We start from the raw sequence: 14,243 nt of genomic DNA, 5'->3' as shown, positions 1-14,243 counted from the left end.
CCATGTTTATTTAAAAATTATTTTAATTGTTGAAAGTTGACAGACTTCTACTCAGGTGTACAAGGAGTTCCCATAACATTCTAACCCATCTACTGTCTTTAGGTGGAACATACCTTATACATCTCAAAAAATTGATGAAAGTTCTAGATTTTCTAAGACATTTTAAAAGAAAAAATCCCATGTCTTTTCAATCATTACATACTCTATCTAGCATTTCAGCATTTAACAAATTCTGGTTTGAGTTAATCTATCTAGTCTACTTTTAGCATTACAAATTGTAAAAATTTACCTTCTTTCTCTCTTCCTTTAGTTTATCTATTTGTTGGGGGGATGTTTGTGTGGGTATGTGTGTGTGTGTGTGTGTGTGTGTGTGTGTGAATGAGAGAGAAAGGGGGAAAGAGAGAAGTTGAGGAGACCTACTACAATTTCTCCAAAAGATCACCTTAGCATTTCCCATTTTTATATTTCTAAGATTGGAATTTAGAAAATAGGAGGAAAATATCACTGCCAACACTTTCATTTAGAAAAGCGAAAAGTTTCCGGTGAGTCAATGTACAGAATTCGTAAGTTTTGCCTATAAATTTCTGTTGATCTATATTTTACTTCTATTTTCCACCCCTTTCCTGGGAAGAGAAGCTTGTATGGTAGGGTCACTGGTGGGATAACACACACCTGAATGGGTGAATCGAGACCTGTGTCTTTGTGTTTGATCACTAAGTATCTGTGAATAATACACTAATGTCTTTTAAAATCTTTTTACTCATTTGTTATATGGGAATTGTTTGGACTGGGATATCCAATTGAACTACATGGGTAGGAGTTAGCCACTCAAGTGGGATGAGGTAGGTTTGGAAGGATATTCTAACTAGTAAGGCAGGTGTTTGTATAAATTCTGGGAGGAAATTCAAAAAGTGTGGCATATTAGAGAACTAAAACTAGTTCATTATGACTGGAGGATAAGGTGAAATGAAGTGGGGTAACCAAGAGGCAACGGTGAAAATATAATCCTTGTTAGGTGCTGGAAGACTTATTGAGAAGTATATACTTGATTATAGGTACGTAGGGAGCTGGTCATTTTTTTTTTTTTTTTTTTTTTGGTCATATGTTTTATGTATGAGAATGACATGGTCATTTTCTGCTTTAGGAAAATCACTGTGGCAAAATTGTGGAAAATGCAAGCCTAAATACAGAAACTTCAGTTAGGAGTAGGGTTGCCAGATAAAAAACAGGACGCTCAGTTAAATGTGAATTTCAGATAAACAATGAATAATTTTATATATATAATACTGCATGGTACATGCAAATGTCAGGTAAGAGAAGGCCTGAATAAGTGTTGCTTTAATAAGAAGGAATCCAAAGTAAATTTTAGAGAAAGTACTTTTAGGGGAAGTAGGGGTGGTAGAAACCAGATTGCAGAGAATTCAGGAATGAGTGGAAGGTAAAGAAGTTGAATCCGTGCTTGTAAATAGCTCTTTCAGAAATGGAGTTTGAAAGAGAAGAAAGCAGAAGTTTATTTTATTGCATCTGAGAACTTCAGTGGAGTGGTTATTTTTATGTTGCCACTGTTCAGCCTAATGATTTGGGATGGTTTAATAGCAAGTGACACCGAACATTTTCTATAATGTAACCAACAATAAAAGAAAAATAACTCTTCCTTTATTTTCTTCGTAGGTATCAGTAAAATTTGCCTCGTCATCTTTCTCTTCTTTTTGTCATTCTGAATGAGGTACCTTTCTTCTGAATGATATGCCTTGCTGGAGAAATACCAAGGCTCCTCCATTTTTCACCAAGTCCCAGCAGTCAGCCTGTTTAAGGCCTGCCCTTCCCCTCTGAGTCACTGGAATCTTTTTGTCAGCTGTCTGCCTGTCAGTGGATGGAAACAAGGTGTAGCCTAAGCCCCTGCCCAGACAGTTAACCAGGGAAAAGAGTGAGGTTCTCTATTCTTCCCTAGAAAAGCATTTCTGAGGGCTTTTCAGCAAGGATCATTTTAAAGACAGGAGTGCTTTTAATACTTGAAATGTTCATTTATCTCCTATACCTTCTAGCACTTAAGATATTCCTTTAAAAGCACCAGTTTATCATGGAAAGAAGTGGCTCATGTGCCTTAAGAAACAACGATTTTCATTTCCTTTTCTTCCAGCCAACCTAAATTCTTTTTAAACACTAATCTCCCTCTCAGCAGTACCTAGGAGTTAAAATCCTTAATGCTTCCTCTAGAGCTCCTGAGTTGTGTCCGAAGTCCTTTCCTTGACCCTTTACCCAGTAAGTATCAGCCAAAGGGCTAGCGTGGCACTAACAAAGATTCTCTTCTCCTTTTGTCTTTGTTTGTTTGTTTGCTTTAGGGGAAAAGGAGAAAAGGGAAAACACATCCTAAACTGAGTTCTCAGTGGCACAGTTTATATTCTCTAAGTAAGAGAGATCCTAAGTTTAGGTCTTGACTTCTTAGGTCTAGCCTGTGTAACCAGAATGGGAGAATGGTATTTATGTTGATATTCATTTAATGCAAACATTTAACATGGCTGTTGGATCATTGTTTTACAATAAAACATAATTTATTTATAAAATAATTTATTTTACAATAAATTTCCATTTTAGGGGAAAAAGTTCCCAGCTGATAACTAGAACAATTTCATGAAACAAAGAATCAAAGCTAGTAAATATAGAAAATGTTCATTTTCTCTGGGCAAGATATACAGAACTTTTACTTTGTCATGTCAAAAATGATCTCTAATATCAAAGACTTACTTTAATTCAATATTTTTAATTTTTTGATTCATTGAAGAAGTGGCCATGTCAAGGGGAAAAGCATATTATCTTATATCCAAATCCAGTAATGTTACCATTAATTATGCTGGGACATGTATGGCTCTAGCCTAGATATTAAAATGGACCCAATATCCCGTTTTATGGCACTTGATCTATATTGGACTTTGTGTTCCAACAACAGTTCTCTGACATCAGTTGGGTGTCCTACAGTTCAATCCAATTCTGCAACTAAGTTATTAGTCGTAGACTAATTGCAGACTCCACAAGTTAAGGGGTCAGTCCTGTAAGACTTCCCCTCTTCAGACATCAGCTGCAAGTCTGAGGTGTCCAAGCCACTCACTCCTCTTGCTAGCTGACTACAGATTCAGAACTCCCCAAACTCCCTTGCATGAAAGAATTCACTAGGAAACTCATAGAAATCACTGAAAGTTCTATACTTCTGATTACACTTTTATTATAAAGGCTGTAACAGGAAGAGCCAGATGGAAGATATGTATAGGTTAAGGTCCTGGGGAAGAGGGGGACAAGCACAGTTTTCATCTTGTCTCTTGGTTGGAGTCTAAGCATGTCACCCTCCCAGCACATCATGAAACTAATCTGATACTGAGTTTCAGTATCCAGAGGTTTTTATATGGGCTTTCATTACATGGGCATGATTGAGTAAATAATTGGCCACACGAGTGAAATCAGCCTCCAGCCCCTTTACCCTCCCTGTAGACTGGGGGTGTGACTGAAAATCATGAGCTTGGTCTTTCTGGCTTATCCAGCCCCTCCCTTAAAATTCTCTAAGGTCCCACTGGAGCAACCTTGTTAGCATAAACCTAGGTATGGTCAAAAGAAGCTCATTGTGAATAGCAATTCCTATTGCTCAGGAACTTTCAAGGGTATTTGAAACTCTATTCTAGGAGCGGGGGCAAAGACCAGACATGTTCTTTATTGTATCATAGACATCAAGAATATATTTGATTTATTCCTGTAGCTTTAATTAAGTGAAATATTATTACCTTCATTTCACAGCAGAGACATTTAGTACTAAGAACTTATCTGATTGGCCAAAGGTCACATAAGTAAATTCTAGAAAGAACTAGAATCTCAGTTACCTTATCTAATGAGATATCTATCTTTGTGGACATCAGCTTACATTATGAGACTTAGTTTTCCTAGAAAATTGTAAGAACATCATGAAATATATATGCCAAAGAAATATTAACTACTCTCAGTTTGAAAAGAATGATATTGGTGCACTTTGCTGGCTCAGTTCGTAGAGCATTTGACTCTTGATCTCGGGGTCATGAGCTTAAGCCCCACATTGGGCATGAAGCCTACTTTTATTTATTTATTTTTTTTAATATATTTTTTTTAACGTTTATTTTTTATTTTTATTTTTGAGACAGAGAGAGACAGAGCATGAATGGGGGAGGGTCAGAGAGAGAGGGAGACACAGAATCTGAAACAGGCTCCAGGCTCTAAGCGGTCAGCACAGAGCCCGACGCGGGGCTTGAACTCACAGACCGCGAGATCATGACCTGAGCCGAAGTCGGCCACTTAACCGACTGAGCCACCCAGGCGCTCCTGTGAAGCCTACTTTTAAAAAGTTGTAAAAAAAAAAAAAAAAGAAAGAAAGAAAAGAATTATACTGATTTTTCTTAAAAAGTCTGTCTCCTTTAACTTAGGAAACTTCCCATGTGGAACGTACCTTAGTCATTTCTCTGACTTTCAGCATTTTTCATAGTGTGGTACGATATGCCTCCACCCTGTTCCAGAGTCTTGATACTTTTCCCTTTAATGAGTCAGTATTTATTTTATGTTGCACCTTAAAAAACATTTTGCAGTTATAGATCAGGATGGTTATTGTCATCACTGGCTAGGGAAACTGAGGCATAGCTCACTATGTCCCCAAATTTATATACTTATCAGCTATCATCATTTAAAAACAATTATACCCTACTGCTTTTTCCAAAAATGATTTGAGGCCACTTTCAACAGGATAAATTGAAAAAATAAATAAGTTAGGTACCAAAGCCTCCAATTTTCTGCAGTTTCACTTTCTGTGGTTCCAGTTACCCAAGATCAACTGTGATCGGGAAGCAGGTGATGCTCCTTCTGATGTATCGTCAGTAGAAGACTAACACTTCATCACAATGCCTATGTAACAGGTCTCCTTTATCTTAGCACGCAGGTGTTTTATCTTCTCTCATCATCACAAGAAGGATGAGTACAGTCCAATAAATTATTTGAGAGAGAGAGACCACATTGACATTAACTTTCATTACAGTATATTGTTATAATTGTTCTATTTTATTCTTAGTTGTTGATTTCTTAGTGTGCCTAATTTATAAATTAACATAGATATGCATGTATAGGAAAAACCATGGTATGTTTGGGGTTCAGTACCCTCTGTGGCTTTAGGCATCCACTGGTGTCTTGGTACATATCTCCCTGCAGATAGATAACAGGGGACACCTGCATAAGAAAGAGAAAAATGGGTTGAAGAGAAGAAAGGTAAGCATACAAATATAAGGATTAATTGAGAGGTAGTATAAAAATGTATTGACGGGCATGATGAAAAATATACAAAGTATATATATAGCTCTCTGAAGGCAACATACATTTCTAATACAAGCTGAATCAAAGCCATTGTGTAGTATCATGGACATTTGCTTCAATCCTAATTTCATAGCCGATGTAAAAATAGAATTCATAATGCTGTGAATTTTAGGAATGCTCTTTATTGGTCATTTCAAAATCTAAGATCATTCTTGGCACATTTAATTTTAACTTAAGTTCATTACAGTCAACATCATGTAAAGCTGTGCTGTCCAACGCTATAGCTATCAGCCTCAAGTGGCCATTTGAGCATTTGAGATATAGCTAGTCAGAAATGAGAAGTGCTGAAAGTGTAAAATATATACTAAATTTTGGAAAAAAAGGCATGAATCATTTTTTTAAAAGTAGACTCCATGCCCAACGTGGGGCTGGAACTCACGACCCTGAGGTCAAGAGTCACATGCTCCTGACACCTGGGTGGCTCAGTCAGTTGAGTGTCTGACTCTTGATGTTGGCTCAGGTCATGATCCCAGGGTTGTGGGATTGAGCCCCACGTTGGGCTCCATGCTGGGCATGGAACCTGCTTAAAATATTCTCTCTGTCTCTCTCTCTCTCTCCCCCTCTTTAGACCCTCCTTTCCCACCCTCTACTCCTCCACTCCTCTCCCCACTCACGCTTGCTCTCTCTCTGTCTCTCAAAAAAAAAAAAAAAAAATACACACACACACACACACACACACACACACATACATATATATATTTTAATTTAAAAAGCCACATGTTTTACTGATGAGTCACCCATGTGCCCCCCAAATGAATAATTTTTAAAATATTAGTTTCATGTTGAAATTGAAATATTTTATGTATATTGAGTCAAACAAGATATGTTATTAATTTCAATATTATTTTGTCTGTTTTCAGTGTGTCTACTAGAAATTCTAAAATTACACATGGGGCTCGCATTTCTATTTGGACAGTGCTTTTCTAGAAAATTGATTTTCACTGTTATGTTAAATGACCTACAGAATCCTTCTCAAAATCCTTCTGTAAAATGTCAGATAGCCGCAACTTTGTGTATATGTTCATACGGCAGGATAATCAGTGCTGAACAAACACATGGACAAAATTAAGTCCTTAAAAGCACAGTGAAAATTTCAAGGATATAAAGTCACTGCTTCTGAGCACTAGTTTTTCTCATCTCTCAGGAAGCCCACCCCTCTCATGGTGGACCCTCAGCTTTCCTAGAGATTGTACACAGAAGTACTGATTGGGAATACTGATTGGGAGAAGCTTCTTTTCACCATGATTTTAAAAGATATATTATGAAACTGGCACTTTGCAAAATTGTGAAGCATTTGGGAACTTCCGAGGAAAATTATGACTTTGCACAGATCTGTGTATTTTTAGGATTTTATGATTCCTAACTAAATGTAAAGGAATACTTAATATGCCTATAAAGGAACATGCAAAGTGAATATTTGTTTTTAGACATTTGAGGTGGGGGGGTGCCTGTTGAAATATTAGAAGGACAGACTTAGAGGGATCAGATTCTAACTAGGTCACTGACTTCACCTTTTCGGCCTTAATTTGCTCATCGGTAGAAGTCCTCAGTAGTTCCAAATGCTCCTTTCAGCTTTAACGGCGTAAGTTATAGACTCAAGTCCGAGGTCATCTTTTGCTCTGTTTTTGCCTGTTATTTTTCTGTGGAATATTAAGGTAAAGTCCGCTGCCGTGCAGCATGACGTTGTTCTGCCACTCGTTATAGTCTTGACTTCCTCAGCCCTTCTTCCTCTGCAAAGAATCACACAATGCAAAAGTCACTCTCTTTAGTTTAGTGAATACGGCTAAGTATTCTTACCCATCATTTAAAATAGTATTTCTTCAGACAAAGATGAGCACTTTATTTCTATAAAGGCACCCAGTGCCCCTTGGACTCCATGAAATGGTGGGAGCTTATATTATCTGTCTTCTAAACTTAAACAGAATTGTTTCTCTAGTTTGCTTTGCTAGATTCCGCTGAGTAATTTCATTAAGCTATTTACTGATTCTTCTTATATGTTAAATAAGATGTAGAAATCGACCTCTCTGATCTGCTAGGTTTATTCCTCATAAAACAGCTTTTCTGTCCGGGAGAATGTGTGCTGTCACTGACACCAGCCACTGAATGTGCCAGGACCCTCCTTTCCTCCCGGTGGTACAGAGGGGCAGCCAGGTGGAGATTGATTGTCTTGTTTACTGAGCAGCAGCATGGAACTTCCTTCATGCTGGTGTCCATTTTCTCACTTATGGGAGATTAATTCCTTATTAATTAAAATGCCATGTCTGTCTGTCCTAGCTCTCAATGGTCTTTCAGAGCAAAAGGAGCTTGGAGAATTGAACTTAGAAAATCAAACTTTAAAAGCACTTTGCAAATCTGTGTGTAGTCCTGGCTTGGCATTTGCAATCAGATTTCAGTGTCATCAGTTTCCATCAGATTTCTCTCACAGAACTTTGAGAATGTGTTTGAGTTAGCCTGTGCTTCCCTCTGCCCTTTTTGGGATGGGAAATGTAGTGAGTTACATATTTAAGGTATGTAAAAACAGAGCGTGATGTGCGACACGGAGTCATACCCTGGCTAAATAAAGGTGCCTGTTTTTTATGATCACATGTCCATGCAAGCACACTTACACAAGTATGGTCAGTTTCATCTCCAAGGTGGTTTTTTTCTCCCCCCCACGCCCCACCGTTTTCCTGTCTCCTTGGTATCTGTCTCCTTTGCTTACTTCTTTATGTTCTGGCCAACCTTTCTCTGACCAGCAGAGCCCCAAGTGGATTCCCTGCGGAGTCCATCAACTCCTGTCTGTAATGAGCTTAGTGCAGCCACTGTGAAGTGATGCAAGAAGAGGCTAGCTTCCCCAGAGCCACACTTGGTAGTCTGGCACACTCCTTGTCTGTTGCTCCAGGGAGCTAGATACCAGGAAACCATTATGTTAATACAGCAACAGCAGCTCTTATTTTTTCAATCCCACAAGCACCACATGTGACCTGACATGATCTTAAGATGTAAACAAGAAGCCAACATACTTTGGACCCCCCGGGTACTGCGTTTTCTTTCTCACCTGGCACTTTTGCCCTAGCCAAACCTCTGGTCCCTTCAGTGAGGGCTGGTGATGCTATCTTATCCATTTTCTGACCTGGAAGTTCAGTGAGAGCAGTAGTGAATGGCGGTATCTAAGGACCTCTGGTCAAAATTTTATCCACTGTCTTTTCAACTTCTTCTTATTTAACCAAATTATGGTTTTCTCCGACAATTGCTATTTTACCTATTTTCCAGAGAGGGTACTAGTTTTGCTTTTCTGAAATAAATTTTATCTTGTTGCTCATCTGCTTTTGAAAATTATTCTTGTTCCATGAACAATTTGCATAAAATAGATCTGTAATTTTGTGACTCGGTATACCCTTACAAACATGATTGTTCTCCTAGAGTCATTTCAGAAGAACTAGTTTTATTTTCTGTTTCTCACAACTTGCTTTTGATAAACTCTCAGATGTCCTATCCAGATACACAGATTATAGACTAAGACAGTCATTTTGATTTCTCAAAGCCCTTTCTAATCTGACTCTACCATTTTATTCTAATTAGCATTCTATGGTGTTTATAAAAATGTTTTTTTTCTTCAGCCAAATGTGAATGTACCTGATAATTTTAAAGTTTATTTAAAATTTTTTTTTCCTTCCCCCTCTAAGTGATAGTGTTAGTTAATTATAAGATCAGCCTTCAAGAAGTGTAGAAAGCATTTTGAAATTAGTGGAATCCCTTCTTTTTCTCTTTTGGTAATTTTATGTCATTATAAATAAACCTACAGGATATTTTTGAGAAATTAATATTGTTTTTAGAAATGATTGCCCAACCACATAGATTTAAGTGTGTAGGAGAATATGAAAGAACGTTGAATATTTGGTAAGTAAAATACTTTTTTTGTGTGATTTTACTTCCCCGTTTATACCTTCACTTAATAATATGCCTTGTTTTCTGTAACTTTTATACCTCCTTTTTATTTTCTTAAATGAAAATATTTCCTTTGTAAACTTTGATGAGTTGGCAGTTTCCTCATTAAAAGATTTTTCACATTTGCAAATTGGGTCTTGGAGTGAAGCCCTGATACCAGCTTCAACTCTGAAGTCCCTACCATGATGGTACAAGGGCGGGAAAGAGCTGCTGGGGAGAGCCAGAGCTCTCTGGAAAATGCATCACTGGTAGGCTCTACTAATCTGAACAAATTTTTGAAGAGGAAGCTTTCCTGCCAGCCTCACTGGAACCTTGACTCAGACCCTAAGTAACACATGCTGGTCAAATGTTGGGTTTGGGTCTTTGTGAAATAGAGCAAGCACCTTATATGGTCTTGCGATGCCGTCTACACTACAGAACCCAGGCTTTGGAAACACTTGGTGTTGGAAACACTTAGAGACTGAAAACCTACGACAGATCTTGGACTCAGAGACAAGTCCAGAAAGGGTCTTGTCCATTGTGCCCCATATGTACATTGGTTCCACTCAGTCATAATTACATACTTTTACCTCTTTTGATGATTTCCAAAGAAGGAAGGTTTCCATTTGTGATGTTACAGAGATGCTTCTTGTGTGTACATCTAATGAATTTGTGTATGCATCGGCCTGTTACACAGACTGGAGCTTTTTGTAGTTTTCTTCTTCTCTTTCTGTCAAGCAACATCTGGGAATTTGGGTGTGCAGACCAATCCCGGCTGCCTGTAATGCTAAATCTTGAATAAGTCCTATCCCTTGTCACTAGAGAAAGTATTACTAAATCAGCACCACTAGGTAATTTTGGTGCACATGTGCACATGTGTTCTATTTCCTATTTTTGATTATGAAAGTGGTCTCTACTCATTTTAAAAGTTTATAAAATATAAAAAAGAAGAAAATCCTTTTGTAATCTTTCCGTCTGCAACAGCCTCAGTTAACATTATGAAATGAGTGTTTACTATGCATATTATATTTTATAGAGTTGAAATCAGACTGCTTACAAATGTTCATTTATTTAAAATATTCACACTTTCTTATGCTGTTAACATTTTTTGTATGTCTGAACAATTGACTCTAAGAGAACAACCGTGTTTTTAAGCGTATATTGAATCCAAACATTGCAAGAGATCTGTTTTATACATTTTTTGAAATTCATAAATAACACCAATAAAAATTGCTGTGGCTAACATTCTGTTAATTAGTCATCTCAGTTTCATTTAAGTGAAAGACTTAAATATTTGCCTGTAAACAAATTTGCAATGCCAGCTCACTAACTCATCACTGAATGGTAGCTGAATAAATTCTCCTGTTTTGTCCTGGGTATGTAACAGTGTTTCTTAACTTTTGTTTGGTCACCAGCCCTCTGAGAGTTCAGTGAAAGCTAGGAAGCTTCTTCCCAGAGAACTGTATATTCACACAGAAAACTAATTGTAATGATAATCAATTATGATATGCCAGGCCCTCTGCCAACTGCTCTATGTGTGTTATTTCATTTAATCCTCATGGTAGCACTATAAAGAATGCACTGTTTTCTTCATTTTTGAGAAAAAGACATTGAGGCTTTAAGGAGATTAAGTAATTTGCCTATGCCCGTAGACCTAGTATCCGAGCTCAAATTCTGATATTTATGACCTCAAAACCCATCTCTTCAATCATTGTGCACCAAATTTTAGGGAGCTCATACATTCCTAAAACCTGCTTATTGGTACTCATATTAATAAGGCCACGTTACCTATTGCAATCTAAAGATTTTCATGGGCAGTGAAGAGGATGTATGATTAATGAATCTCGCTGTTTTTGTAACTTATTTAATTAATATACGAGTATTTGTTGAATATCTAGTATTTTAAATACTTGTTAGGTTCAGTGATAGGGTCCTTATCCCTAAGGGGTTTACTATCTACATGAGAAGACAAGGATTATATATGTAAAACAATGAGGAAAAAATACAAACATGAAGTTGAATATACAGTAATGAGACATTTCCATAAACTATATGTGAAAACGAATCTCTTTACTCTGTCATAGTTTGAAGCAATTATCACTCTTTGATTCCCTGATTTATAAAAGGAAAAGCAAATCTAAAAGGCCACCATGTCCTCTGGGAACCTGGAAGATTCAGTGTGTCATAAAAATGAGGTCTATAAAGTGAGACTCTCGGTTTCCTGAGTGGTTTTGTCTGTGTCATCTGTCAGCCCCAGGGAGCATGCTCAACAGGGAGAGGTGAGAATATGTAGGCAGCTCTCAAGCATTTCAACCTTGTGTCACAGGGTAATTCTATTGAGTTGGACATGTGTAGGTAAGCAGAACACCTTGACAGTTGCTATATTTTGACTCAAGAAAGGTTCCTACTGACAGAGAGGACTTCAGTACGTCAAGTGATGAAACATAGCCTTGAGTCATGCAGGAGCAGTGGGGGGAAACTAGCAACTTTGGATGAAACCATCAGGCATGGGAAGCTTATTGAAGCCGACCACTGAAAATCAAGGCAGTGAAAAAGAGTGGCTGTGGCTATAATTCAAAGAACTGCTTTCTGTGGGAGCACAGTATGGGCGAGTTGTACATCTGACTTGAGCAGCTGCTGTATATACAAGGTTAGCACAGATAATGGCTGTTGTAAGATATGAAGGATGGAGTATGTCAGGCTTTCCGTTAACATGGCCCTCTTCAAGTATTTGTACAGTTGTAGGATTCTACTCTTTTGAAACTTGAATCATTTGGGCTATAATATGATGGAATTAATTTGCAAATAGCATTTGAGTTTTCTTTTCCTCGCAAATAGAAACCCAGTGCTGCTAATCATCCTATCGATAGTTTATCTCCTTTCACTTACAGTAGTTATTTTTTTTGAAATATCTAAAATAATATTTTGTGTACAGTTGTAGAATATACGTGTGCTATATTTTGTTTAACAAATTTTGTTAAATTTCATTTCATGTGATGTTTCCATAATCCCTTTCAGTTTTGTTTAGCATTATTTTTTTAAGTGGGGCAAGGATGTTATGAAAACCTATTCTGTCTAAGAAGCCCCAGATGGAAAATATTTTTTAAAAACAGGGATTCCCATAGTTGTTCACAAATCATCATTTAAATCTGTCCAGCTACTGGATGTTGGAAGTAATTTTCCAGGCATTTATGCAGGTATCTTGATGGATTTTATTTAATTTCAAAAAAAAGTATGATACTAAGTCTGTATAATTTCTTAAATTCGTTCCTGGAATAAAACGTAATTGAAAACATTCCTTTTCATATTTGCTTTGAGCCAATACTGGAGTTGTTTTTGAGGCAAATGGTAGATTGATGTTAAATGTCCATCACACTTTGGCTTTATAGAGAGAATTCAAGACATAGTAACTGTCCAACTCTTGAATTTTCTCATTCTCTGTGTGTGGTGTGTGTGGTGTGGGTGTGTGTGTAGGGAGCTTAAACAAGACCTTTTGATTTCATAATAAGCAGGGCTTAGGGACGATAAAACTTGACATTCTTAACTGTTACTAGTGTCTGTCCCTATAGCCCGTGCAGTTATCTTCTTGTTAACGATGTAGAAGCCAGAGTCATAAACTGAGCATGGACCCAAGGCGCTACTGTAAATTGCAAATAGCATTCATGTGGTGTCTTTGACCTAAGACTAAATTGGGGTAGAGGGAAGAGAAAAAAAAGAGTTTTCGAGAGTGGAATAGAAGTAGAAGTCAAGGACAAAGAGTACACTAGTAGGATGGATATGTGCAAATGTTCCATAAGCTTTTGTCATGAGATTTGTTTAGGTAGGCTTTTCATATCTGCAAGTACTCCTTTGCTCAGGAGCCAAGTAGTGGGTTGGGACAGCTTCTGCTTGTGTGTGTGTGTGTGTGTGTGTGTGTGTGTGTGTGTGTGTGTGTGTTTGTGTGTTGGCAATAATGCAGTCATGAGATAATACAAATAATCAGTGAGGGAATAATTAATGATGTGGCAGGGAATATTTTTTGATAAATGCTTGGGGAATGAGGTGACAGGCGTGAAATTAGAAAATTCCTTCAGCGATCTAAAATATAAATAGCTTTCGGAACTGAAAAGAGTTTCACAGCTGAAGATTTTATTGTGTTGAGAGGAAAAACTTTTTTCTCTCCCCCACTCCCTCCTCCTTTGCAAGTTGTTTGTCCATTCACAAAACAAATACTCTGAAGCCCAGCGCGGCTCATGGGAATAAATTTCAGGTCGAATTAGTACAGTTTCCTTGCTGTCAGGATGCTGGAATTAATGGTGTTTTGATGACACGAATTTTGAAGGGCAAACAAAGAAGCTGAAGGGAGAGAGACATGACTCCTTAGAAGCTTGGTCCTCCTCTCCCCCAGCCTCTCTTGTCTTCCCTGTCATCCGTCTGCCAATCTCCCTGTCCATGGTTAGTTAAAGGCGCTTTTTATCCTCTTTTCTTTCCCACAGAGTTTGCCAGATCCGGCCCGGTGCCTGGGTTCCAGGAGGACACGCTGCAGTTGGCCTTCATCGACTTGAGACAAGTAAGTCTTTGTGTTTTTGTTTTTTGTTTTTCTTTTAAGATGTGTGACTGAAGACCATCAGGTCTTAAGGAAAAGGGGAGGGGAGGGGGATTGGCGTTGGCGATTCACACTGGAGACCTAAGGGTTTTTCCCTGTGTTTGAGGCCACCTCTTTTATTTAGCTATCTGGGATCCTTAGCTATGGTGGAGTTAAAGGTTTTGTGGGTAGAAGGGAAGGCAGGAGGTGGGAGGAGGGACCCAGAGCGTAGAGGGACTCAAGTGACCCTCAAGTGATGTGACCCATTGTGCTATAGTTGGCTTCTGCAGACACAGCAGAAAGATAACTCCGCAGACCAATGCTAAGCAGGTGCACTGATGCAGAGACAGCCTGCCTGGGGACTTTTGTTTGTAGATAATGAGGGCAGCAGCATTTAAGA

General features: G+C 38.0%; 1 protein-coding gene across 6 annotated transcripts in view; it reads left to right on the top strand.

Annotated features, from left to right (window-relative positions):
* The window catches only part of EXOC6B (exocyst complex component 6B), a 613,936-nt gene that overhangs the window by 446,354 nt on the left and 153,339 nt on the right, over positions 1-14,243 (top strand). For all 6 annotated transcript variants that reach the window (XM_053890818.1, XM_053890816.1, XM_019441650.2 and 3 more), the window contains exon 20: positions 13,755-13,828. In XM_053890818.1, the coding sequence (XP_053746793.1) occupies positions 13,755-13,828 (74 nt within the window). The remainder of the gene's footprint in view (positions 1-13,754; positions 13,829-14,243) is intronic.

The sequence above is a fragment of the Panthera pardus genome, unplaced genomic scaffold (assembly GCF_024362965.1).
Source record: "Panthera pardus isolate Hobbes unplaced genomic scaffold, ASM2436296v1 HiC_scaffold_25, whole genome shotgun sequence".
NCBI classification, from domain to species: Eukaryota; Metazoa; Chordata; class Mammalia; order Carnivora; family Felidae; genus Panthera; species Panthera pardus.
The sequence above is the reverse complement of the archived record's forward strand: the minus strand, read 5'-3'. Positions and strand labels throughout refer to the sequence as shown.